The sequence below is a fragment of the Osmia bicornis genome, chromosome 2, assembly GCF_907164935.1.
Source record: "Osmia bicornis bicornis chromosome 2, iOsmBic2.1, whole genome shotgun sequence".
In the NCBI taxonomy this organism is placed as follows: domain Eukaryota; kingdom Metazoa; phylum Arthropoda; class Insecta; order Hymenoptera; family Megachilidae; genus Osmia; species Osmia bicornis.
This window is the reverse complement of record NC_060217.1, coordinates 6,415,668-6,443,310: the sequence shown is the minus strand read 5'-3', so window position 1 is coordinate 6,443,310 and position 27,643 is coordinate 6,415,668. Positions and strand designations below refer to the sequence as shown.

Below are 27,643 nucleotides of genomic sequence, written 5' to 3'. Positions count from 1 at the left end.
CCCCGCCCTTCTTTTTTCAATTTACCCTCAGGCCAATCGTCTCTGACAGTGGGGCGCTCGAGAGGGTGGCGAGGGGTGACGATCGAAAAGTCTCGAAAGTTTCGAGCTAATTTGATTTATCGTCACAGCCACTTGAGATTCGCGACCCGACCCATTCCACCCCCTCTGATTCGGCGTCCTCGTTGCCGAAGAAATTAGGAGGGGTCAGGTATCTGGATGGGGTGTTCGAATAGGAAACGAGCCACGACCATCCCCCCTTACCAACAGAATTTATTATTGATTTCGTCGTTTCACCGTCCACTGGTGGGGGTGACTGGATACGATTGATAAAAGACACCCTTTGACCTCTCTCGAAAGCGCAAACTGACTTTTGCATCGATGAGGGTGAATCAGAAGAATGGACACTCCTTTGAACAAGACGATTTGATTATTATATTTCATTGTTCCATATACAATTTGAGAAACAAAACGAATAATTGGAATTATTTCCTTGCTTGATGATTCTTGGAAGACTTATTTTTGATTGCTTTAATTCGTTACTAATTAAGTAAAATTCACTTCTTTGAAGAAACAATCTTGATTTAACGAAGATATTAATTTAAAGAAGTATTAGGAATGAATGTCTGTTGCTCTAAAACCATCCTCTAAAATGGTTTCTGAATCTTAGATAAATTCCTCTAATAAGCCAATATTTCTTTTCACGAATGAACACCAGGAGTCTCCGTTTCGATTCACGTTGACCTGATTTAATTTTCATCGCACGGTTTCGTTGAGAATCACCAGTAATTACGTCGCGTTGAGGACGTCCCACGAGAAACGGTGTCGGTGTTCCCGTACGTTCGTTAACCACCGTCTACGATTAACCGGAAACCGGTAACATTTGCCGTGTTCGATCGAAGAATAAGATGCGACGGAGGAGTATGGGCGGATGGGGCGGCAACGGGTGGACTTAACTAATCCTAAGTAAACATCGCCACCTTCTCGCACAGCTACCTGTCTGACCAAACATTTGTCTTTACTACTCGGTTGATTAAACGCCAAGTTTATACTGTATTCGAGCTTTCGCTGTTTCCATTGCGCGTCAGATGACGTCGAGGGATAAACAGGGGAAAAGAAGATTCGATCGGTGATATTTTTTGCGAAGAAATGGAAAATCCAAGTTGGAAAACGGAGGGATAAAATTAAACTCTATCAAGTGAAAGTTGGGTATTAAAATTATCAGACCATCTCGTAATTAATGCGCTCTCTCCGAGAGCTAAATTTATAACAATGGAACTTTGCTACTGAAAATAGGAACCTTATGCCCTACAGCGTGAAATAATATAATAAAATCCTCCACAGTACGAGGGTAGGAGTGAAGAGAATAAGAACGGCTCTAGAAGTCAAATATGGAGAGGAAGTGGAAGATAGAGGAAGGACAGATTAAATCTAGAAAAGGAATGTTGATATGGAACCGGATTATCATAAAAAAAGAATGACACGGAACGGTAAAAGCACTGAAAATACTGACAAAGAAGGAATGAAATTGTATACATTTTCTGAAAGAAAAATTCAAGAGTGTGGATAAAGGTGTAATGTGATCAACATCAGAGAAATGGAAACTCGGTTGAAGAGAAAATACAGTGTAGAAAACGCAAGGTAGAAATTCGCGGCGGAAGAAGAAAGCGTCAGAAAGCGACGTACCGTATCCAAGAAGAAAATTATACGCGAAGAAATGCACAGCTCCTTAAGAGAGAGCTTTACGCGTATCAGAAAGGAAGACAAAAGGAAGAACAAGAGAAGGCGTTTTAAAAGGCTTTATCGAAAACAGAGCCACGATGAAAGATACACGAATTGAAGGAAAAATAAAAAATATTATATTAAATAATTACGCGAGGTATTAAATAGGCTTGAATTGAAAATCGAGACGATTATATTCTCTTCACTGCGAAGATCGATGTGTTGACAGATTAAAAAGTGAAAGAACAAAGCCGATTTTTCTCAATGACGGAGGATCGATTTAATCGGACGACAAATGCCCGAATATGCCGGTGTTTCGTTTGCCTTTGCTACGAAATCCACGAACACCATCCTGTGTTTTCTCAGTTGGTACAGTTGTGTGGGTGAACGATTAAGCGTGTGCTTGAACGAGTAAACGCAAAACGAAGAGAAAGAGAAACGGTTGCCTATGCTGCTCGCATACCTCTAATTTATCACTGTCTTTTTGTCGATGTTGCGAGCGGCTCCGTTCGTTTCCTTTTACAGCCTTTTATGTCTTTTCGCCTTTTGTTAGCCTTTCGTTTAATTCACCCGCTATTTTTCGATGCTCCATTGTCGGTTACTTACCGTACCAAAGCTTGCCTCTGATTAATTCTACGGTTCGGGTAGGCGCGAAAGGCAAGAATACAGAATTGCTTTCGGATTTCAGATTTTCATTCTACGGATAACAAGCCTTTCTTTTAATACCCTCTGTTTAAACACTGATTATTATCGGCTGTGTACACAGAGTGAAATATTCGAACGAAATATCATTATTAAAATATTCAAATGAGAATTATTAATAGATCGAAGAGCGAATGATTTCTATATAAATGAAGAAATTGAAAGAGAATTGCTCACCACATTTGCCTTGGAATGCCACTGTGATGTTAGCACCCTTCGCGCAGGCTGCTCTATTCAGCTCGCAGAGGGACGGATAGTCGACCCCATCTGTGCCACAGACAGGACCCGATCCTTCATGATCCCCTAAATTAGGACAGGACTCGAGGCATTCGCAGGTTGCCTCGGCACCGTCTCTGCTCCGCACACATTGCGAACCTTGAGTGCAGTTCAGTTTCTCGCAAGGGTCCTTGATTTCTGTAACAAAAATTAATCGTGCCGGATGAATTAATAATTAACGAGCACGTTTGATCGATGATTTTTTTTCTCGGTACTGGTGGCATCAAACGTAATTACTAACCGTAAACACGAGGCACACCGAAAAGCGGCGTAAAATTAAATCAACGCGATTCAGGATGAATAAAGTATCGTCTACCGGGGATTTAGCCAGCGCGATAGAATACATTCTACGGGCCGTAACCGTGTGCGGCCTTCGTCTCCTTTCTTCCTGGGATTTAAACAGATAAAAAGCTTCCGCGAATATTCAGTCGCTGCTAAGCCGGTGAAAATTTTTAATGGAACCGCCGCGATGGAATATAGAACGGTAAACCCAATTAAAACATTCTACCGTTCGTCGTGGGTACAGTGATTCTTGGATCCGCTTTTAAAGAAACCGTAGAAAATACTGGGTATCCTTTGGTAGAACAATTTACAAATAATTCTCTTCACGATCTATAGAGAAATGAATAAAAATGAAACATAACGAGAAAGTTTTCGTTTAAAGACTAAAAATACACAATTAAAATTCAAAGATTAAAATTCACGAATCATCCCACAGATATTTCCATTAATTCTCATGCAAATCGCATCGAGAAATTGATCTAAAAATTATTTTTGAATATTTTATTCCACCGGAAGGCTCTCGAGGCTGTGGTCGCCTATGAGCCGTCTTTCATTTTTTCCTTTTTCTCTCCGACAGACTTCGTTACGCGTTCCTGCGGATACAAATCGAGTCTCGTTAACCGAGAACAGAATACGAAGAGGCCGAGACGATGTCGTTTCGCTCGTTATTTGAGCTCAAGTACCTTTTGGGAAAACGTAGCAGCACTGGGATATCGTCAACGCGCCGCAGAGTATCAGAACGGCTTTGCCTATCATTGTTCCTTGCTTCGTCCCTTCCGCGTTCCCTTCTGCAAATCAAACCGACCACTATTCATCTCCTCGCTATTACTCGCTGCATTTCACCAACTGTCTTCTTTTCCAACTCGAGGACAATGGAATTGCACTGGGTGACCCTCTGACACCTCTGAGCGTTCGTGAATTTCCCGGTGACACAGGAATTAGAAATGAAACGTCACCGAACGTGAAATTTCAAAGTGCGCCGGTGGAACTATAAATTGCAAAAGGCAAAGAATTCGCTCTTCGAAATTCAATGCCTCTGTTCAGCTCAAAGATGTCGTATAAATGTTTTTAATAAAGCAAAACGAAGGGAAACATACATACTTGAAGAATATTGTAAGATCAGAAAGAGAACCTATAAAATTAGGGAATGAATTGAGTAGATAAAATTATATAGTTAAGCGAGTTTCAAGAACTGTAATTACTTTTCCCATTTGAAACGATAAAGCTCATGTTCCTTTCGGGAAGGTTTTAACGGGACATAAACCTTGACGAGCTTTAATATAACCGAGCACTTTTCTTGCTCGTAAAGCTTCTGATTTTCTCGCCATTAGGGTCGCCGTATTTAAACTTAATCGATATTCCGATTTCGATATCTCATTTGAATCTAGTAAAACTTACGTCGACCCATTCTTTTTATTACAAACATAATTTGAGAATTTAGGTACTTATTTTTAACTGAATAACTGTTATCATCATCACTGGTGAAATGGTTAATCTAATTGGAGAAAAATGTCTAAGCATCAAAGTAAACGCAACTCTCTAACTGTAATTTGTCTTTCAGAGAACTGTAGCTATGTTTCGTTAGTTACTAGCTCGTTTAGACGATCGACAGTTGCAAACGTTTGTGTCGTCGTGGAAAGCCAGCAGGTTCAGCCGGATGATGGATCGTGGCCTCGTTTGCATTCAATAACTCCCGGGTTCCGGTGTATTTTCGATTTGCCATTCACCACAACCTGATTATCGTCGTTAACGCATTTAATTCGCCCATCCACTCGTCGTCGCGCTCTCGTGATCGATGCGTTATTAATTATCGGTAGGGCAAACGCAATTAGCGGTCGGTTATCCCACCATCGACTACACCAGTCGATTTGTCCAAGCACAATCATCCTAATGGAACGAATTTTCCTAATGTAACACGACGGAACCTAATTACTCGAAATGACGAAGATTCGCCCTAGGATGTTCCACTTCCAGCACCGCATCTCTGGGAAAGTTTAAAACATTTCATTTTAATTTATGATCCTTCCCGATAGAATTTTATCTCGTGTGTTTATAAGAAAAATACGTTTAAACGAGCGGTAAAAGTTGGCTCGACTCGTTTTGAGAAAGCTATTAAGAAATCTAAGATCGATTTAAAAGTTAAATTGAGCCGAACTTAAAAAGGTGCAGCGTTTATTCAACGTTGAAATTATGAGCAAAGTGGCTGGACACTTTTTGAAATTTCATTTAGGAATCTGGTTACTTTCTTGTCCGTTTCCGGTTTTACGGTTTAAAACAGCAACGTTTAATTGAAACGGCGGAGCACAGTATTTTTAGAGCGAACGACGAGGGACGGACATGCAATCAGCTTTAAAGTTTCACTGTTTTTCGGTCATGCGAATCCGCGTTCAACTTTTTAATCCGTCCCAGTCGGTCATTCACGTCCATGAAAGATTAACATTCTCTATAAAACTATCGCTGTACCATACGACGAACGAAATAGCGCTGGATATGAGTTAGTCAAACACAAAATGGAATCGAAAAGCCAGCTTAACTGAATTCGCGAATCAATCATTTGCTAAAGCTGCTCGTTCTATGCTCGTAGAAAATTGAATGGCAGTTTCAACGAGTATTATGGTGGTATGCATCGAGTTTACAATTCGTTATTCCTCCATTCTGTTCGAAATTAATTATTGGGAAATTCTAATCAAACTGTGAATTATTCGAAGCGACTGTCAGAAGTATTAAATTGAATCAGAATTCTTTAATTATCATATCTAGCTAATTTCATGATGGACGAGTGAAAAACTAATGATAGAAGTCCCTTCCTCTCAGAAACCATGGGCCACCCTTTCGTTTCACCCCTACCTACGATGCCGTCGACGCGATATAGTAATTAATAATCCATTTTCATGGTTTTTGTCGGTGCACCTGACCGTCGCAGTACGCTCGCGGATAATTTATTATCGGCAAGTACCGCATTACCGGCGTGTTCACCGATGCCTGCTTCTTCGTTAATGCTAGTCGAAACGTCTGTCAACTGTCGATGGCATCGTTTCCAGTTCACGCCATACTGTTTTGTTCCGCGTTACGGTAACGATGCGTTCATTCCGCGATTCGTTTGTAATTTATTCTGTTACCTTGCAAATTTTCCTAACGTTGAAACGTTGCTTTTTAACAAATTTCAATGTGTTTCTAAACAACTCGGAAATTCTAATGAAAATTAGGAGTCTAACGATATACTTGAAAATTACATTCAGTGATTACCATTAAGGTTTTTAAGGCCACTACTACCTGCAGAAATGCTCGACAACGATGACGAAGTGATGGACGATCGGATTTCCAGCTTAGGTATCGATGATTGCCAATTAGTGGGTCATTATCGAGATGCACGCGGTCAGTATAGTGGCACGGCAGAACGTATCGGCAGCAAGGGTCAGGAAGATGAAAGGGGTGGATCAAGAGGAGGGAATAATGGGATCGAAGGGTGGCCTGTATGGTTGGTACAATCAGACCGTGTCGAATGAGCCTCGTTAGGCAAACTTTGAGAGCAGCCCGGATATTGTCGGGTTAGGAAACGGAGAAGTGGACTTGGCCACTGAATGATTACAAGGGTCGTTCTAAATAAGAAGAATTCCATCTTTCTTACCTTGGTTTATCGAATAATCTGACCACCGTAATACAACGGCCACCATTAATCCACGTTAAGGTTTGCAACATGCTGTTGTGGCGTTCTTAATCAATTTCAGATGAAGGTCTTATTAGAAACACGATTCTTAACAGGTAGAATTTAGAAATTCTACTAATTTTATTAATAGACTCGTAGTTTGTGAATTTCCTAATTCTCTGTCCATCAGTTTCAAGCATAAATTACATTCAAACTCTCCAAGCAACTTCTCTCAAAGTAATTCTCCAACACACCATTAATGTCTCTGAAACTCCATTCACCGTCAAAGGTTTCCTTTCTCAAAGAACGTCAATCGATCCAACGTTCAAAGCAATGTTATTAACAAACACAGTAGACAAATAAATCTCGTGATTTCCGATATCGGTCCTCTTCAGAAGATACACAACACGTTCCGTCACTCTGGAAACTGGGTCGCAGCTTATCATTCGCGAGGTAACCGCAACATTTGATGGAATTTTGACACGTGACTGGTTTTTATTTCGTTCCCACTCGTCATCGACGGTTTAACTGTTAATCAATCCGTCGATGCGAGTCGTTAATCTCGCTCCGTTCGGTTCGATGCCATAAATTTCCCCGGGTCGTTGCTTCCGCGGCCTTTGAACAGCCTCGAGACGTTGGAAAACAAATTGTTCCCGCAAGTGGAATAGAACACATGCCCCGATCGGTCTTGAACGGCTTTTGGATCAGCATAAACGAGATCGAACGAGAGAATCCGACGTTGGTGATTAACGAGCGGGTTTCACCTGTCAACCGGACAGTTCTCTGCTTGTAATCGGATATGGGTTGTTCGGTCAGAACACGATGGTAGTGAAGGCATCAGATCGAATTTGGGATTGAGCCCGGTGCGTGAAAGGATCGAGAGAATGACGTGCCGCGTCGTTCGTCATGAGTCCACTCTGCGAAATTATGTTATCACGTTTCTAATTATTTCTCGTTTTCACCTGTACAGTGTACGCCGACAATAGAATGCAATTTGATCGGTGCAAACTTGTGTACAATTTGATATATCGCAAGGAAGAATATGCTTCAGTATAGTGTTTCTTCCTATATCCCATCTTTGGGATAAAATCTATGTACGTTAAGCCACGTGGATAACCACAAACTTCTAAAGTGTCCAAGCTATCTGTACTATCTTCCTTAAACCCTTGAATATACGCGCATTTTGTATGGAAAATAATGACACCTATTCAACGTTAAAAATATTGGTTACCGCGGCAGCGTGACAATTTTGAGAAAGCATACAATAAGGAAGGTAATATTAAAGCACCTTTAGACTCTAAAGTTTAGAACATTTTTTTCTAATACGATGGCTCGATGAACTTCTGTCATAATATTGTATTCTTTTCAATTTTCTTTTGGATCTACCTCTACATAGCTCATCTATATAGTATCTTGTCAGGTAACTGAGACTAATTGATTAACTCACTGCAAAGGTTCCGTAGTTTATAAAAAGGAACATTTGCCGAATAATGTAAATTTCATTCAAAAGCTGCAGGTAAATATATATATCCGTAATTAATGCTTTGTGTTAAATTGTAAATTTGTAATAATATTATTCCATAAGAGCGCATTAGCGACGCTTTATCGAACACTGAACTGTAACCGAGCAAATGATTATATTAAATATTTGTACCCGAGTGCCTGTTAGCAGCAATATTCAAGTTGTTTATTCATAATTTATTTGGTCGGCGAGACGTAAACGGATTATTTGAAAAACCTTATTCAATTTTCATCTGTCTTTGACGGAGAATCACTTTCATTATTAATATTAAATGTACACGCTTGTGTAATATATTTTGAATAACGCACGACACGTGCATCGCTCTTCATTATTAACAACAATTGAATTTCGTAGCATGACGTACTAAATTGCGTAGCGGAAAGCAACGAAATTAATTACTTTCGAACTTCGTTAAAACACGGAATTCGTTTAGTTCTTTTTTTTTTCACTTTGTTCAGCAATTTGTTACAATTTGTAAAGGTAATTATTCTCTTTTCGTGGTGCCTTGTGTTTCGTCGAAACAACTAAAGGGTCACGCTCGGTTAAGTTTAGTTATGCGATCGATTTCAAACGGTCCTGTTCCCTTATCTACTTGGCTGACCACTACTGTCCTCGTTCTACTTATCTTTGCCCGGTTCAAAAGCGACGAGAACACTAACCTCGATTCTAATAACAATGCGCGACCGTAATATCATACGTTGTAATTAACCCTCGAGCAATAGTAAAACATTTTTCGTATAACGCGTAGTTCTTCGCAAATTTCGTCGAGAATAATCATTTTTATTTTTACTGTTTGAATGATTTCCACAGTTGATTACAATCTGCTTCGTACTCCACGGATCATTGTGCGTTCATCCATTCGATGCAAAGTTACACAGAGGCAACGAACGATTGTAAATTTATAACACGGTAAAACGTTTCGGAATTCTCTGATAATTAATTATACTGCATGTTCTATATAATCCAGAATATTGCAATTGCATTACAGCTAGCGCAACAAATATAATTAAACGTAGCCACACAGGAGCAGTAACGCGTTTAATACTGTCGTATAATCGGATGGTGCATCGAATATTATCCAGTTCATCTGTGTCACGGTGAGTTTCAGAGAAAATTTCAATTTTTAAATTCATATTTATTTTTTAAAAAATTTCACATTAATGACAGGATACATTAATTTGAATAACGCTTATTGTTAGCATCACAAATGCAGTTCCAACGTGTTATTAGTAGATTCTGTGGTAGTTTTCTCACAGATTCCTGAAACTTTAGGAAGACCAAGAATCCCGTAATCATCGTCAGCGATTATCCTAGTATACGGTAGCATCCTACCGTTTCGATCTGCTTATCCGTTTGGCTGACCGCGTACGGATTCGTTCCACTTATCTCGACCCCCTGCCGCTTTTGTTCTCGAGGCGAAAGCGTGCCACGAGTCTCGTATACGCGTGCACACCGTAGTCCATTCCATTATCTATGCTAATTAACGTAACGCCGACCCTCCTGGCCCTGCTGAGACACGCTGAACGTTGCAACGAGGCCGAAAGGGTTAAAGAGGGTAAACTTGAACGGGGTACTCGGTAGCGAGGGAACCAGAAAACACGCTGAGACGAACGAGGACTTACTGACGCGCGTTCGAGCCCGATAAAAGCCAATTACAGGCTTATCTGATTCAGACAAGACAGCTGCTCGTGCACGTACCAACCGTGCGGTTTTTCGACGGGGAAACAGCCCCGAGATTTCGATCTGAATTGCCTTCGCGTTGTTTTATCTCTTCCGGGATCTTGCTAAGGTGGATTTTACGAGACGATTAATATTTTCTGCCTTTTCGATCAGTTTGATCGCCAGACATGCCTCCTTCAATATTTAGCTAAGTTGATTTGAAAATAGTCAAGAATATATTTAACACTGAAAGGATCTCTTTTTGTTTGATTTCGATTCTCAATTGTGACAGTGTAAAATCAACTTTATGTCTATAGAATTATTTTATTAGATAATGTAGCTTGTTTACATTCGTTTTGTTGAATGTACCGACGTTCGAATAGGTGTAGTAAGTACTTCTACGAGAAGTTTCACAGCAATATGAGATTTCATAGGGTAGCATGGATTAAGTTCTTGTAGTTAGTGCTACTTAAGATTTCGAGGTGCTTGTCGTATCGTTGTTTCGGAAGTGTTTCAAAGTTCCTTGAACACGATGGAGAATCAACCAGCACAGGGATTCTGATGTAGCTCGTTTAGATAGATACTGCTATGTCCAAAGATTAATACCTACACGGATGGCTGTATAATATATCATCTACAAATTAATTCTACGCATATTAACAACATTAACATTAATTAATTAAACCATTAGAAAGAAAACAGATCCCCAAATGCATTTAGATACATATGAAATTATCTATTAAAATGATTAAAACTTTGCACTGTAATAACTTCGGAACCAGTGACAATTTTTTCATATAATTAACCTTAAAAGAATCGAGGAACCTTCCTCTTTAAAACGCACTTGGATCTATGTTCGTACGATTTTCGGTTGCTGAGATATCGTCGTGTAAAGGGAAGCGTAATTTTTAACATTTTACTATGCTGTTCCCTCGCACTGACCTATCCCACCTACCCCCACCACGCGGCAGCCAATAACAGAGCTGAATGAGCAGCTTTTTTTACTATTACTACTATCGTGCGTACGCATTTCCAGGAAAAAATGTAGGTCACGGAGCATCACTGTGACGCGCCGTTCATTAATAAACTTGCGCGCTAGTGCTATACTTCAAAGCCGTATATCTCGTCAACCAATTGAGATATCGATCTGCCGTAAATTGCATTATAAATGGCGTTTGATTCTCTATCTTCTGAGTGTATTTTCGAACCTAAATACACAATTTTATTTTTTAATTAAAATATTAATTATCATTAAGAATAATGTTTATACATAAGTACAAAGTGTTCGACTATGCTTGGGGCATCTTTCTGAAGAAAATTTCTTCGAGTCTTTGGTAAATGTAATTGTAATGGTAGTTGTTAGAATATTCTTTCAAAAGGAGATGATCGCAGACATTGAAGCTTTAAACGGTATGGATTGTAACTGTTTGAAAGTTCTAGTTTTCGAGGAATCGGCGAAACTGTACGCCATTATTGCTGCTATTTTACTTTTCCAATAGAAAGTGTCGATTTCAGCGAAACGTTTGGGGCAGCTACGGAAAAGTTTTAATTCGCGACGGTGATTCGAAATTATGGGAGAATTTCAGACATTCGCGATATCCCGCGTTATCCCTCCGCCACGCTGTAACGTTTTCTAACGCATAGTCCCGATTTCAATGAAAGTTTCCCTCGAAGTGTGGAAAGATAATTCGTGGAATTCCCTGCCATGTAAAATCCGAGGAATTCCGGACATTTACAAAATTCGACCCTACCTTTGTCGTCGTCATATCATTTTAAATGAAACCGTTCAAATTTCATGAAAATTCTCTGTGTCAGCTGGAAAATTTTCGCCGCGAATTTTCTGCGGGATAGTTACGGCAAAGTTTTAACGATTCGCGAAACAAACCGAAGCACGTTTAACGCGTTAACGTAATGTTATCAATGATTAGATTATTCAACGAATCTCGGCGCTTAAACATTCTGTAATTTTACGACTTAAGAAGTTTGAAAATTCTCAGGCAGTAAACTGAAAGCGAAGTTTATATTGCACGGGGAGAACTGGATGAAACAGAGTTTCGCTGATGCGAAATAATTAACAGCATTTTTACTGTAATTTATGGCGGGCTCTGTTGCTTGCGGTAACAATAGTTTGAAACATCTTGCATACACTTCCTGCTGTCTGTTCTTCGTTACTTGGTAAAACACATAGCAGTGCAGTTCGTGTGGCGTGCAACTGTACGTAATTGCAAGATAAACATACACGCATTAACGAGAAGCCGTCATTGTTGCTCTCATTATGCCGGGTTTACGTTTCGCAGAGCTAACCGAACGAGTTCCAACATTTCTGGAAACCTATATCAAGGTCGTTAACTCGAAACGTTTCCCTGCTGGATTGAGAGTGTAACACGAAGAGACGGGCAAGAAAGAAATCGTTCGTTCCATTACCTCAACGAACACTTTAAATCCTCTCATTTAAGGTGGCTAGTTAACTTCTTCCTCTCTGCTGACTTTTATCGCTATTCCATCGATTTATCACGCATCCTGATGGCCAAACGTTCTCAACCAACGCGAAAGTAATTGATTGACGTTAACCGTGACTAATTCCTTTTTATTTCGTGAGATAATATTTTTTCATTCAGAAAAATACACGAGCTCTACCGAAGATAATGGTGCTTAATAGAAGACGATAGAAACGAATTGAATAGCTGCATCGGTTATTATTTCATAAATTTCTAATATTCAACAAACTCAAAACTCCACTTGATTTCTATACACAGTAAAAACTTCTAAGAATACCTGTTATAAAGAATACAAATGATGTCAGAATAAGTTATAAAACGGTGTTAATTGTTGCAAGTTCCAAAAAAAAAGCTAAACACTTGGCTAACGGTAAAACAGTGTAAAGAATCTAAACAGACGGTAAAACCAAAGTGGTGTTCAACGTGTAAAACTGTGGTATATGAGGTAACCTGAGGAAAAAAAAGTAACAAGGATAATGGGCCTGTGACGTCTCAAGGGAAATACACGAGCGTCCTGTGAAAATAATGTGAGGCTCGTTTGTTGTGTAAGACAGTGATTCGTCTGGTTCAGGTCAGAGACGTGAGAAAATGGCAACGACCAGTGGAAAACGGTGTATTTTTCATCTGCATACTTAGTGTCTGTGACCAGCAGTAATTCGGGGAAGGTTCCCTCTTTCTTTTTTTTCGACGCGGGCCGGATAGAAACAAAATAACAGGAAAAAGGGTTGAAGAAGATTCTGAGAGGGATAACTGGAACAGGTTTAACTATGCACAGGGTTTCATTTCAGTCGGGGCTGACCAACTCTCCGAGGTAAAGCAAGAACTGCTTCTCCCTTTGCTTTCAGCTATTTACACGGTCCCTTCTTTCCGCTTTTAATTCTTCGCTTGCGTTAATTTCGCGTTGGAAGAAACTCAAAAAGGATCTACACAGGTCTTCTTTAATTTTAAATACAGTTGGGGCTCGATTAACCGGGTCATGATTCTCCACGGCCTCAATTGTATAGAATTTCGGATTTATTCTGTTTGCAAGTAAAACTTTCAATGAGTCAGAGAATTATTCACAGTTAAGAATTAACCGCTGAACATAAATTCGATAGATGATTACAAAGAAAGAAATTGGCTTCTGAAATATAAATTCGACAAACGTTTGAATTGAAAATTGTATCTTAAAGTAAAGGAAATATAGAGCACAACGAAACTGTGCAGAAGTTTCAATAATACAGAAAGAAGTGGAGTTCTTTCGGGGATAGAGAACAAGGTCTGACTGCGTACGATGAACGACTACTTCCTTTTAATTCCGTACAACTTTCCCGACAAGAAGGTTCAAAGATGGTTACGAAACGTGAATACAAAGCGTCAAAACCGAAACGGAGAGGCTACTATGATCTCTGTTCTCTCGCCGCTGAGATCTCTTTTATCGAGGAACGGATAAAACAATGAAATGGAATGAAAGAAACCTGGAACTATACGAGAATGCTTGATAATTCTTAAAGCTTCTATACGATGAATAATCGAATTCAATCGTATTACAATTTTAACGAAGCGTGTAATTAAGATCGTTTCCCTTGCAATTTTATAATAACTTCGCCATTTGATTTCTTTAAACAAACGAAAAACATTTATGCAAGAGGAAACTAACGTTACATCTTCTGTCAAAAGATACGTACTGAAAAACGATCAAATTTATACGAGCGAGGATTTAACGATGGAAAATTACACGAATCTGTGAAGTACATTGAACGTGTAATTTATGGAAACGTGTTAGTGTGTTGTTAAAAAGTTGCTCGAACGAGGTAAAAAGATGTAAAGAAAGAAAACGTGAGTTGCATGATGGCGCACTTAAAAATAACACACACACACACGGTGGTGAGAATTCATCGAGAAACACCACCACTTTTCCACCCTCGTTGCCGCTTCTGAAAACATTTATCGAGCGAAGTAATTACAATGTAGGCCGGAGTAAGGACTGAACTTGCATTTTAAAACTCTATTGTTCCGATCGATTCGACTGGAATGACAAAAGAATCCTTCGGTTCCCGATAATAGATGGAATCCAACGAATGGCGGACGAGTAATTATCTCGTTGCTTTTGATGGAACATTTTCGATGATCCGTAAGTGTGTTCCATCTAACATTTTATCTAGATGATATTTTATACGTGATTGTAACGATTTGGAATAATTGCAATTGAAGAGTATTTTACTGCGCATAGGGGGGAGGAATATGTGCTGGTTCCCTCACCATTCTAAGGTTCTAAAATTCTAAGATCCTAAGGTTATACAATTCTAAAATTCTAAGATCCCAAAATTCTAGAATTTTTAAATCTCAAAGCAGTGAACGTCATTCTATTCTATTCCATTCTATTCCCATTCTACTGAAACTATTACACATTCTAAGTAATGGTACTTAGACAATATTCGTACTTGTAAAGCGTACTTAGGTCGGAAAGGGTTAAGGGTACTCGACGAAATTCCTTGTCCCGACTGCTGGGCAGGTAGCATTGTATTTCAATTGCATCGTTAACGCACCGCGTGACCACCGATGAGGATCGATCATTTGCATCGGGTATGCAAATCGTGGATCGTTAACTTTGGTCTGGCACGGCGTAACGCCGATGTTTATTTAATACGATCGAACCGCCGATAGCCAAGGGCCAGACTTTTCATCCATCACGCTCGTTTCTTTCGCTGTTATTAAGAACAAAGATACAGGAGGGGGATAAGGAGAATGGTACTCGAAAGTGCAGACCGGTTATTACATCATTACTGGTGATGTATAGCGTTACGAGGGGGTGGGTGTAGAGGGGGCCCACAGGTATTAATCACATCCGCCAGAGATAAATTTCGATGCAATCGGGAACCGTGCACTCGTATGCACGGCTACACCGTGACGATAACGGCTGAAAATACGTGGCTGTGTTTCGTTAATTTATTTCCATCGTAGACTGGTGCATTAAGGACACGCCGAGGCCGCCAGGCGAACACGCTTTCAAGCGTACCGCGACACGCTTTAACGACGACAAAGTAATTGTAATGTTTCTTCTCGTTACTTCCGGAGCAGTGCAAGTTCGTGTGTTTTTTAAGTTGCTTGAATTTCTTTGTAAGTTCCTCCACTCTAATGCGTACAAAGTACTGTGAGAAAGCATAGTCGTATCGGTATTTATGTGGACGTTGACATTCTTTTAGAATTAAAATTCTTTTTAATTGATTTTTGTTAATATATTTTCTATTTGACGTGTGAACCTATATCATTATAACTGTAACACATGCAATTTTCTCTGAATCGAAATAATCCTATTGTATTGAATTTTGTAATAACTATATCAGTATATATATGTGTATTGTGTTTGTTCATTGTTTGGTTGCTCGAATGTATCCACGTGGTGTGAGCCCGAAACAACTACGATTGTTTCCTTGCATTTAATATCCTGGTCGGTGAACATCATTCATACTGTGTATTCTTTTTATCGCTCTACAACTGAGAATCGAATTCTCGTTCCCATTAATTAATGGCACGATGTCCATATTCATAATTTAGTAATTACTCGAACAATTAATTTGCTCGGTAATTGTTGTATCCTGCGTGAACCGTTCGATTTCGTTCTTTCTATTGGCGAGCAATCAATTGGAATAATTCATTTGAACAATGACAATGATGATGTTGATGGATAGTCGTTCGATGCAAAAGGTTTACGTTTGTAAATAATACAAATTAAATGGAATAAGTGATAAGGGTTCATTTTCTCTTAAAAAGATTCTATTTTTCTCAGGCAATGATTCTAAATTTTTAGTCAGCAGTGTACCTATTATTCCTCCCATTTGTTTTGGACATTTTAAAAATACTCCGAATAAGGGACCTATGCAAATGACAGGTAATCGGTAAAACGGTATTCCGCGTCAATTTGTCAAACGAAACGTAACGAAAACGAAGGTGGCATAAATCAGAAGGATCGCGTTTACGGTTGCAATTTTCCCAAGAAACAAAGACGAATCGTCGTTTCTATGTCAAGTCTTCCTACTCGGCGTGCAGTTCCGTTAATCTGTTAGTCGATATTGTATCGCATACAGGACGAACGGTCTAGTCTAACTAGTCGATAATGGCTGCTGAATTTCTTACACGCTTCAGTGGTTCAGCGACGATCGATACGAGCTCAGGCCAGTTAGCTAGAACGAGTCACGTAACGTTGGATTAATATCGCATTAATCGTTCGCCATTATGCCGGCTTTGCCGATGAACACGATACGACGTCGCGGTTTACACCCTTACGTGATTTCGACTGGTCGATCCCTCGATTCGGACTGTGATTTGTCCCTCAATTCTGCCGCCTACACGCTATACCGCCCCGTCGTGGAACTCGTCACCGGTGGAGCTTTAATTCAATAATACGTCCCCTCGGTGTCGACCCCGATGAACGAGCTTTATGTCCACGTCCAATGCTCGCCTGTCCTCTTCGCTTCTGCACTTGTGCCCTCTATATTGCTCGCGAGAGTGCACTTTGTACTGTCAGTAATAGAGGGTCCATCGATCACGCGGTGGATGTTTTTTAAAGTACCTACTTTTAATTTATTTTCTCTTGAAATTTAATCACGAGGTTCTATTAAAATATAGAATTCCTGCATGAAAGGATTGGTTTTTTGTGTTTATTGCTGAATTGAATTTAATAATCGCGAGAAATGACGAAAGACGAGAAGAGCGAATGATTCGAAGCGCGAGTAGGGCTACAATTAACACTGATTCTGATCGTAAGCACGCGATTTCCCGTAATTTCTTCTTGTCGTACGACGCGGGTCCTCGCTTTAATTCGATAATACGGGCCCTGAAGGCGCGTAATATCGCGGCGAGGCAAGGCTCGCGTGAGTCTCCTTAATTTTAAGCCGACCGTGTGCCACGAGACCGATCGATCGTCGCTCGAACAAAGAAACGAGGGTGATGATTATTTTTGCATTTCTCCTTAATCACCGACATGCTTGTTCGCCATTCTTGCCATTCTTTCCTCTCTTTCTTTGTCGTCGATAGCTCTCTCCTTCTCTTTCCTTCCTCCGTTCAACGGATCGATGGGATCGTGGCACGAACAGAAATCTTCGCTGCTTATGCCGAGAGCGTGCCACTCGCTTAGACCCGATAATCCGTCAACCGCGTGCAGTTTTTGCAACAGACTAGAAGAGAAAATCATCGTTCTGCCGCTCGTGGTTCCCGGCAGTAATTAAAATTTATCGTCCCGGGTATATTATGGCTTTCCAAGCACGTCCGGTCCCAGAGGAAACTACCCACTCTGATCTCGCGATTAATTTTTATTTCTGCTTCGTGTGTCGCACGCGTGAGCTTCGAGTAAATTTCATTGATCTTCGATCGATTAATAAGCATCAATTCCTGGTATCCTTCATGAAGATCCAAAGCGAAACAAATGGACAAAGAATTTAACATCCCTTATAAAAACATCTGAATAGAAAAAAATATTTGCTCCTCCAAACGATAACACAATAATAGAAAACAAGCCTTTGGAACGCAGCGATTGGTGTTCCAATTAAGAAACTTCAGGGAAAGATCTCTCTTCCCTGTCTATCGCCACTTTCCTGCTATTTTCTCGCGTTAGAAGCAACAAGGAGAGAAAACGGAACAGATGGAAACGCGGGGGATGTATTTTCGCCAAGCGTTACGCGGCTTCCCTTCGACTAAGAGAATCGAGGGAGGTATGCATTCGCAACTTCCTCTTCCCTGTCTCCTCTTTATTTTACCGTTCTCGACGATGGTAACAAGAGAAGGAGCGAGGTGGCATTGTTCTTTCGAGACGCGAAACAAGTAAAGGAGAAAGTTCTATCGAGGTGTACGATTACGAGAAATTATACGGCGACTTTTATGCAGCACGCGACACCGAGCGCGCACCCTCTCCTGGAGAACGCGTTAAAAGGTGAAGCGAAGGGTTCGTGGACGAGGACGGAAGGGTAACAGAAATCGCGTAAATGGAGCGAAAATTCATAAAGGCCTTTGCGTAGCGTGTCGCCGGATATCCACGGATTTCCACGATAAAAGTCGCGGGTGAATGTAAACGCACGAACGTTTTCATTTCATTTCGCATTCAGACGCGTTCGCTCGCCGTTTCGAATTATTTTCCACGAGGATAGTTCTCTTTTTCCAGCTTCTGCCGTGTCCATGATCGGACGCAAAGAACGTTAACGTGATAGTTGTTCAACGGTGTAATAATGATAACGATGAGAATGATAGAAGGAAGAAAAAGCGAGTAACCATGCAACGGACAAACGTAACGTTGTAGAGCGAGGGTGCTTTAAAAATGAAAGAACCGTTTGAAAAATTCAATTACACCCGCGCGGTAAGAAATTGTTATTATCGAATATGAATGTAAACGGTCGAGAGACGAGAGACCACCGGATGAAAGCGGAAATTTCATGAGAATTTCGTTGGAGCTTTATTCCCGTATACCGGCCGCAATAATAAAAGAAACGATATTGCTTCGGGAAGCTGCTAAATACAAAACGTCGACAATTAATAGTTCTACACGGGAAATTAGTTTTCTATTGCGCCGCAACGAATGAAGAGGACACAGATATTGGACAGAAGACAATAACAAAGTATGAGAATTCTACGTGGAAGAATAAAAAAAACATGGTAGCATTTTGTAAAAGTGTACATGGGAACGAAAGTAGATTACATGCAGGAAGGAAATAATAATGCCAGAAGGATGAGAAAGTAGAAGAGTTCTCTGGTTGAAAAAGTAAACAGGTTGAACAATAGGAAAGATACTCTCGTTTCGACTCATTTATTCAAAAACAACGCCATCGTATCTCCCTATTTTCCTTGTAATCATGTTTCGGAGGTTTCTAAATTTCCACCCTTACATTTTCCTTCGTGTTAATGAAAAACGCAACCACCGGATTGCGAAAACAGGGCATGCACCGGGGTAGTTTCGCTGAGCGGCATCGAAACGGCTGGATTTTTAACTCGCTGAAAATTTACTCGTGGCAATTTAATAAAAAAAACGATAAACAGAAGGAGCGAGCGAGGCGAAGGTGCTCCAGGTTTTCTCAGATCTCGGATCGTGCAACTTTAAAGCAGTTTGTGTCTAGGCAAGCTGCACGAGGGCTCTATACACACGGTGTGTATATGAGGCCGCTATAAACGTTCTCGCTTATACCGGGTGTGCTCGTTTATTTATGGCATATCCAGCCAACCGACTACCTCGCTTGCTTTCTTGCCTTTACCATCGCTATACAACCACGTCGCGAGCAAACCCAGCCCAAGTGCATTCGGGCCGATTTATTGTATCGAGGATCGCGCAATCTCGGCCGTCACGGAAGTGACGGTATACCGTCTCAATCACACACTTTGTTTCCCTTCTTTATACCTCCATCGCCTCGTATCGCACCGAGTTTACCTTCAACGAGTACGAGACTTCCGTTTTATTGGAAATAACACTGATTCGGTTTGCCAGAGAAACAGGATAGCGATAATCTATTTTCAAAACACTTTGTCTTATGAATTGTTTGGCATCTGGCAATACTAACACTTAATTTCATAGAATTTTCGATTACCTTGTTCTGTGAATGTATGGAGATGTTAAGTTCAGAAGTGAACTGACTTCAAAGGGTTTAGCCAAGGGAAATGGCCCTAAAGGGTTTAGCGTCGAATAAATTATCATAAATGTGTATAGTGTGTAATTAAACTAGCTTTAAACTGTATGGATGCGGTATCATTAACTCATTATACTGGTAAGAACGATAATGAACCGGTGTTATAAATTTGTTGAAGCACAAACTTCTAGTGTAAACTGCAGCGAGGGTGGATCATTTAGGTTTACGTTAAAATATGATTCCAATAAATAATTTATGTTATGGGCATTTCAAATAACAACGATGTACTAGAAATATTTAATTATTATTTACGATATAACTATGTTTTGCTATTTATCTTGTTATAAAAAGCACGGTATAACTTTCGTAGTTAAAACACTCAGTTCAAAGCAATTTACGTCTGAAAACAGTTTTTGACGAGTTGTCGGTTCCACGATCTTCTCCTAGGAAGTTTCTTAACCGTGTTCGGTTTACGCAAGAAAATGCTTCAATTATTTCCATCCGGCTCGAAAAATCGCCTTCCGGGCAAACGTTGAAATCTCACGTTCGGCGGACTCATTAGAAATCTCTCACGTATTTGGGTAAGAGCTACTTCCGTTGCTAAGCTCGCGGACGGAACTTCAAAGCTTTGACCATTCGTACGTGTGTTCACAAGCGACGACAGTCTGCTCGAGACGAGTGGCTGGAAATTGTTTCAAAAACACGCTTTAGCGAATTAAGCTTTCTTTGCTTCGGCTTTTCAGTCTCATGTTTTTCCACCTTCCGTTTACTTCGATAACTTTCGACAGTGATCTTTCAAAAATCGATAATGTACTCGAAACATTGAGTTCCGAGGCGAATTTAATGAATATAAAAAGAAATTTTCATTTGTTCATGTTTGTAGCGAAAATCAAATTTACGATTAACAGACTGCGCAAGACGAAACATTTCGATGTTTAATTATTAACATTCGTACGAGTGTCTGAACGTTTGCTCGTCGTTCCAGTTCATCTCATTTATAATTCTCGCTCATTTCAAGCTCATTTATTCGGTCCATGACCGTGTGTGTCCCCGAATTTCCCCGTGGCTCCCTAATTGGATTTCGTTGGCGCTGTTGGAAAATGACAATGCCTTCGTCATAAAACAATGTCGAATGATTTCCATCGAGGATCCATTAATGAGATTTGTATGGATTCTCTTATTTGTATAAATCGTTTCTCTTCGACGGCCAAATGTTTTAGAGTTACGCGACCCGGGTGTAATGGATACCGGTCGTTGAATTGTAACTCGACCATCGATTTGCCAGAATTGGTCGGTCTAAAAATGGACTTTTCTCAGCTGAAAGATTGCGTGCACCGCCAGAAAGCACATTAATAAAGTAATAAATTAGAGGTATCGGATTTTGAATTAAAATCCTACCGTGTAGGTCCAATTGCGTACGGATCCAATTAACTCGTGGTACGAAATAAAATCGCTCTGGTTTTCTATCTACATCCGAAACATAATGACTGATCTGCAAATTTAATTCGCTTTTTAATTCAACGAGTAAAATATTTTTTTGTACGTCGCTATTGAACCCCCGAATCTCTCTTTTTTATAAAATTCAGTAATTAAATAAATTCAACGAAGTACCAGTCGAAACCGTACGATTTCACAGAGGATTAAATTTTGATTTTAACGCAGTTTCAACGATCAAAAAATATCAAAGCCGCTGTGAAAAAGAGTCGGCCAGCCGGGGTCGCTTTTCACTCGGAAAGCAGGGGTAAAAGTAAAGAAGAGGCCGACAGAGGTTTCGTTGCGTGGCCTTCTTGTGCCCGTAATCTAAATACAGATACAAAGAAGGGGTTGGTAAAAGATGATAGAAAAGCCTTGGTAACTTCAAAGGGAAAGGGGGTCGCGGTTGCATCAGAAGAAGAGGAGAACCCAAGAAGATGGTTTCTCGAGTAATCTAGCACCGGTTGAAACCCGATTTATCGTCAATATTTTATTGCTCGCGTTGCACGGGCCAATTAACGAAGTCAACACCGGGTTGGTTGCTTTATAGCGTAATTAAAGGCGGGATCATCGATTAATTATACACGCCGGGAGCACAAAGGAGAAAATTAGAGAGGGACCAGGTTGTCCTCGACCAAATGTAAATACGAGGGTCGATTAAATATAAACGAGACTTGTCCTATAGCGACAGAACACGTGAATGCATATTGATGCAGTTGTGTTAAACGATCAGAGAACATCCATGTGTATTTGAACAAATTTGTGTCGTTTGATAAACTTCACTAAATCACCATCGAGACTTTTTCATAACTTAGAACCCCTTCAGTTTTAAGTATTAAAATCAAATGTGACGTCCAAATTTTTTATAAAACATTTAAACCTGTCGATGCCTTAAAGCTCGATAATGTTCGAGCATGTTGCGGTTCGGTTTCGCGGATTAGAGAAAACAGACACGTGTCCCTTGCACCGGACACTACGTTCCATCATGTACAGTTGATATTCATAACCGCAATTTCCAGTCGAAACAATGGAAACGCGCGTGTAATCCGCGAATGGCGCAAACGATTGGTAGTGAAAAAGCGTGTAGTAACAGGGAGTCGGATGTGACCCCGTATCGCGAGCATTTAAGCCACGGAACGCGGAGCTAACGAGATTAGCCGTGTTTCCCTCGCATAAATTCTGTCGGAACTTTCATATTCCATCCGCTTCTCCAAGCCACCCCTAACGTTCGACCCTTCTCCCTCTCCACTTTGTCAGCGGTCTTTTCTTTTCTTTTACCATCAATTACCGCTCGCCCGAACCGACCGACAACTTTCTGGTAAACTTCGACAAAAATGTTTATATCCCCGACTGAAAAATGGCGCGACGACGAGAGTGGCGGTGCTGGTGTCGTTCAATATGGCGACCAAATAGCCTATCTCTCTTTCTCTCGTACAACAGGCACACTTTGAACACCCTCGGCACGAGGTTACCACGAGAGGTTAGGTTCCTTTTCGTAGACCGTACGTCGAACGGATGGCTGGACTCAACGTCGACCTTCGCCGATTGACCTACCGTACACCATCCCTCGAAGAAGCTCACGAAACACGGACAAACCTGGGACCAAACGCGAGATCGTCCGTTTCACGGGATGCCCCGGATTCCAAGGGTGTATCGCGTGCCTCCACTTATCGACGGAATTTAGCGACAGTGTTCGGTTGGCGCCAGCCACGGATTTTCCGGACACTGAGATTTGTCTCCGGCGAGAACCACCCCCGAGAGGCGCTGCCAACCTCCGATATTGATTTTCCGGGGGAAAACAGAATAGAGGTGTGTGCCTATGATATGCTACCGACCGGGTGACTCCTCGTCGAAGATACAGCCAAGGGGATGTTGGGATTAAAACTTCGTCACTATCTAAATAACCACCCCCTTAACACATCAATTTGGCACCTTACTAGAAATTAATATAATATTCCTATAAAATTCGAAACATCGCTCACAGGTGATCCCAAGGGTAGTTAATTCGTTATTAAATCATCGTCAATTAAGAATTTCATATAGCCGATTTTAATTACAATAAATTTACAACCAAGGGTATACAGTCAATGTTGTAACGAAGCTCGAGCAGAAACTTCTGAAAAACAACGCGTGAAAGGCGATGAAACCGCGCAAAGCCCGGTGCACACCTTTTTTATTCACCCTCGCATCTTTTCTTTTCGTCTCGTTTCTGCGTTTCTTTTGCTCATCTTCCCGAGCAGCATAAGAGCCAACTTCTTTTTCGATGCATCAGGAAGATGTTCGCACGGTACGACCTGATTCTTTTCATTCAAATGAGAATCAAATTCCACGTGTACGTGTTCGCGTACGTAATGGATAAAACGGGAAAATCAACGGCGCGTGAAACAGCAACGTGATGTTTCTTTTTATCTGCTCGACGGGTACTCGTTAAACCTTCATCCTGTTATTTACCATTGTGGTTAACCTTTACATTTTGCAATTGTGGGGTTACGAATTAACAGAAGGATTAACAACGAAGACAGGCATTGAATGCCTGAAAATATTTTCATCTATCAAGCACTTTGAAACGTTTATTATTTACCCAATTAATTGGGCAATTCATCATAGCATAAACTGATTCAGTATATTTATTCAACTTATCTGGAAACTAAATAGAAACCGATGTCAAATGAAACGGATATATCTTATTCAGGATGGTACAGTTTTATTTACCCAAGTACTGACAAACGTTCCACGAATTGCTCGTCTCCTCTTATTATCGAATATCGGATAAATATGTAAAACGTTTTTGTCTTCGTTAGTCGGATGATGCTCTTCAACGCGAAAAAGACACGACCTCTTGACTTTTCTCTGCTCCGAGCGAAAAGTAATTTTACTCGTCCTCAACCTAACGAGCCGTATATTTTTCTCCATTTATTCGAAATTAAACCTGAACGTGGACATTGTTCGTGGATGGATATAGAGTATGACCTTCGATCTAGTGAAACCCGGTCTCGGTCTTTTAAATGACCGATTGCCTCGTTTGTTTAAAGGCAACTCGAGCTGAATCAGTTCGTTGGATATTAATAATTAAAATGGAAACCAGGTTAAGATCGAGGGTTGCATAAAGGAACAGAATCTTGCTTGTTAGCTTTGAAACTTTTCAAAATTCGTCCATTTCAATATTTGATCTTGAATTATTTCAACTAAACACTGAAATATCCAGCATTTGAAAGTATCAATCTCTGCAATAGTGTATATTCTTAAACAGAACGATGTGATCTACGGTATTCAATGTTTCAACGAAAGATGACTCGAAGATCTGACGTTCTCTTTATCAGTGTTATCTACCATTCCGTTTGTCGAATCGATGGGAAACATCGCATCACTGGTAGAGAAAATGCAAACCTTCTGCATCGTTCCCAAGGTCGACGATATTCCGGCTTAAGTCAACCGAAGATGAAAACCTTTCGTATTCCACGGTTCCCTGCGGTATACTCGTCATGGAATCAGTTTCTACTCTTTGATTCCATTTCAACGTTTCACGAGCCTCTACGCCTCTCCGGCGTCGTCATCTCGATCCCCTTTCGCCCGTTATTCCAGTTACGGAGTTCCGAAAGGAATCGTCGATAGATACAGGTGGGATTTAGTTAAATATTCAGGGTGCAGGCGAAGTCGTGAGCACGACATCGAGTCTCGCTTTGGGCGTAAAGGAACACGTCGGTCGGACATGGAAGATTGATGCAGCCGGATACGTATACGGGAAAAGTTTATACGCGACGAGTCTGCGCGAAACTCTCTTTCTGACGACATCGGAATGCTTTTTATTTTTCGCACCGGAAAAACAAGGATAAGCGAGGGAATGACCTATGAATCCAGCGGATCTAAACCGAATCCTAGATATAAAGAATACCATCGAACGATCGGTGGAATTTTCGATTTTCGAACCCTCCCCTCGCGATTTCATGCTGCGATTTTCTGAATACTCGAGGGATAACTTGGCAAATATTATTGAAAGTATACGAAGCAGGAAAACGTGACCCGGGACTGAATGAAAAGAATTTCTTCCGTTCGGTTTATTTTCTGTTTATCGTTCGATGATTTCTTCTATATTTGAATACACACCACCGTCCATAAATATCTGGACACCTTCACACCATAGGAAAAATATAGAATATATTTCAAGGAAAATGAGTTGTTTAATTTAAGTAGCAGCTCGTCGAAGCAATAATGCAGAACTGGAATGATAATTATCAATTTAAAATCATTTTTATTGCATTACATTTTTTCATGTGTTAATGATTCGATTTAATTACAATAATTGGCATTTAAAATTAGATAGTAATTATCACAGATACTGTAGGTAAGGACAAACCATCAACTCCTCTTTGCAATGATTCAGAAGTTTAACAACACAGTACGATTTCAGTTAATTCGGTTACCAAGTTCTAATGAGTTCAGAATTGTTCTAATCTTAATGCTAATTGTAATTTCCTAAGTTTGACAGAGTTTCACTCCTAAGTATCCTTAGAGGATTGAATATAGAAAGAGCTTTTCCAAGCATTCGCTTAGTTTAATCCGTACAATCTATCTTTATCAATGGTATTAGAAAGCAAATTGAACAATAAGGAATAGAAAAAGAAACTGTTAATTCAATTAAAATTGTTTATTTCATTTACTAATTTTAATTCTGATCATGTTTCGGAACTCGCCAAAGTGTACCGCGTATGTATTTCACAGTGAATTTGATCGCTAGGAAATTAATCGAAGGAATCGCATGAACTTCTGTAACGAACGGTTGGGAAACTAATTACACGCGTCAATATACCGGCCATTATTGTTAATTACATTTCGCGTTCGGTGGTTAGCCTATGAATTAAGAGCGGTGGCCAGACGCGATCGGTATTAACGACGGATTTAACCGGTAATGTTGATATAGCGTGTCAATCTGCATTAGACTAACCGCGTATCTCGCATCGCATGCTCATCGAAGAAGTTAATATTGTTGGCCGGCTCGATTTCTAATTACCTCACACCGTCTGCGCTTCAATCTATTCGCTCTGGGATTTAGCGATACCTCGAGCTTCCCTCCGCAAAGTGGTTCGATAATTTCTTCACCGTCCCTACGCGACGAGCACGTTTACTCAAACGTTTCAATTAACAATGTTGGCGATATTGATTGCGTGCTGCTCTTTAAAACATGAAATATTATTAAAATAAACAACGATTCTGTGGAACTAAATTTAAAAATTCAGAGAGGAGTTAACTCGCGTTTGATGAAATGTAATTTACATGTGTAGTTAAAATTTTATTTATGTTTCGAAAGGTACAGGATCGTGAACGAGATACGAATAATTTACAAATTAATTTCGTGAAGTGGCATTCTCCAATTACAACAAGTGTACATAATACAGGACGCAAAAACGTTTCGCTTCGTCAGCCGGATAAGAGTTAAAAATTCATACGTTTCACGTTAATCTTTCTACTTAATTATGACGGGGCGTGCGCATCTAACGTTCCATCTTAATTACGCTGGAAATACCACTTTAATTATGTACAGCTTTGATGCGACAGACAGAAAGGAATGGGCGGGGTAGACGGATTTCATTGCGCGTTCGAGTTGCAACGCGATGGTTTAACGGCGTGAAAAATAAATTGCGGAAATGTATATCGCGGGCATGGATGAAATGCAAATCCAAATTAATACCCCGACAAATGCATCGAAAACAACTGAAAAAGGAGAGACGAACGAATGCATTTCCGTTTTTTTCCAGCGAAATGAATAGCAAACAAATAGGTAAAATGCGTATAATACTTTTACCTGGATAAAAATCAACATACATTTTAATTTTAAAACGTTATAACAATTTCTGTTAAATTTCAAAAAACAATATTAAAATCTTTCATTTGCTTCTTCACAGTTTTCGTCGCTGTAGACGCTTATCTTGCTCACGACTCGTTCATACATATAATTAGCGTGGGACTGTTTGTGAATTAGTTCTAGCATGGTTTACGATCGAAAGACACGATAGTTGTCGTTCGAATGGGCGTCTAGAAGGCGTTCAATGTTTCATAGTTTTACGTGGTCGGCGAGGTAGGCTCGCGAGAAGGCTCGTGCGAGGGCGGTTTCAATTTGCACGAGCTCTTCTTCCGTGTAACTCGCGAAAACGAAAGAAGTTTCGCGTGATTCGTGACTATCGTTCGTGCGTCCGATGATTAACACGGGTGTCGTTCGAGTTTGCTCGGTATATCTTTCTAGGGATAGTAATTTGCCTCTCCATTAACATTCGTAGCTTTCCAA

The 27,643-nt window shown here is 40.3% G+C and overlaps 2 protein-coding genes across 5 annotated transcripts in view; one reads left to right on the top strand and one right to left on the bottom strand.

Annotated features, from left to right (window-relative positions):
• The window catches only part of LOC114872016 (agrin-like), a 349,276-nt gene that overhangs the window by 26,771 nt on the left and 294,862 nt on the right, over positions 1–27,643 (bottom strand). For all 4 annotated transcript variants that reach the window (XM_046288795.1, XM_046288799.1, XM_029178733.2 and 1 more), the window contains one exon: positions 2,599–2,835. In XM_046288795.1, the coding sequence (XP_046144751.1) occupies positions 2,599–2,835 (237 nt within the window). The remainder of the gene's footprint in view (positions 1–2,598; positions 2,836–27,643) is intronic.
• The window catches only part of LOC114872021 (caspase-1-like), a 181,832-nt gene that overhangs the window by 150,596 nt on the left and 3,593 nt on the right, over positions 1–27,643 (top strand). The window lies entirely within an intron of this gene.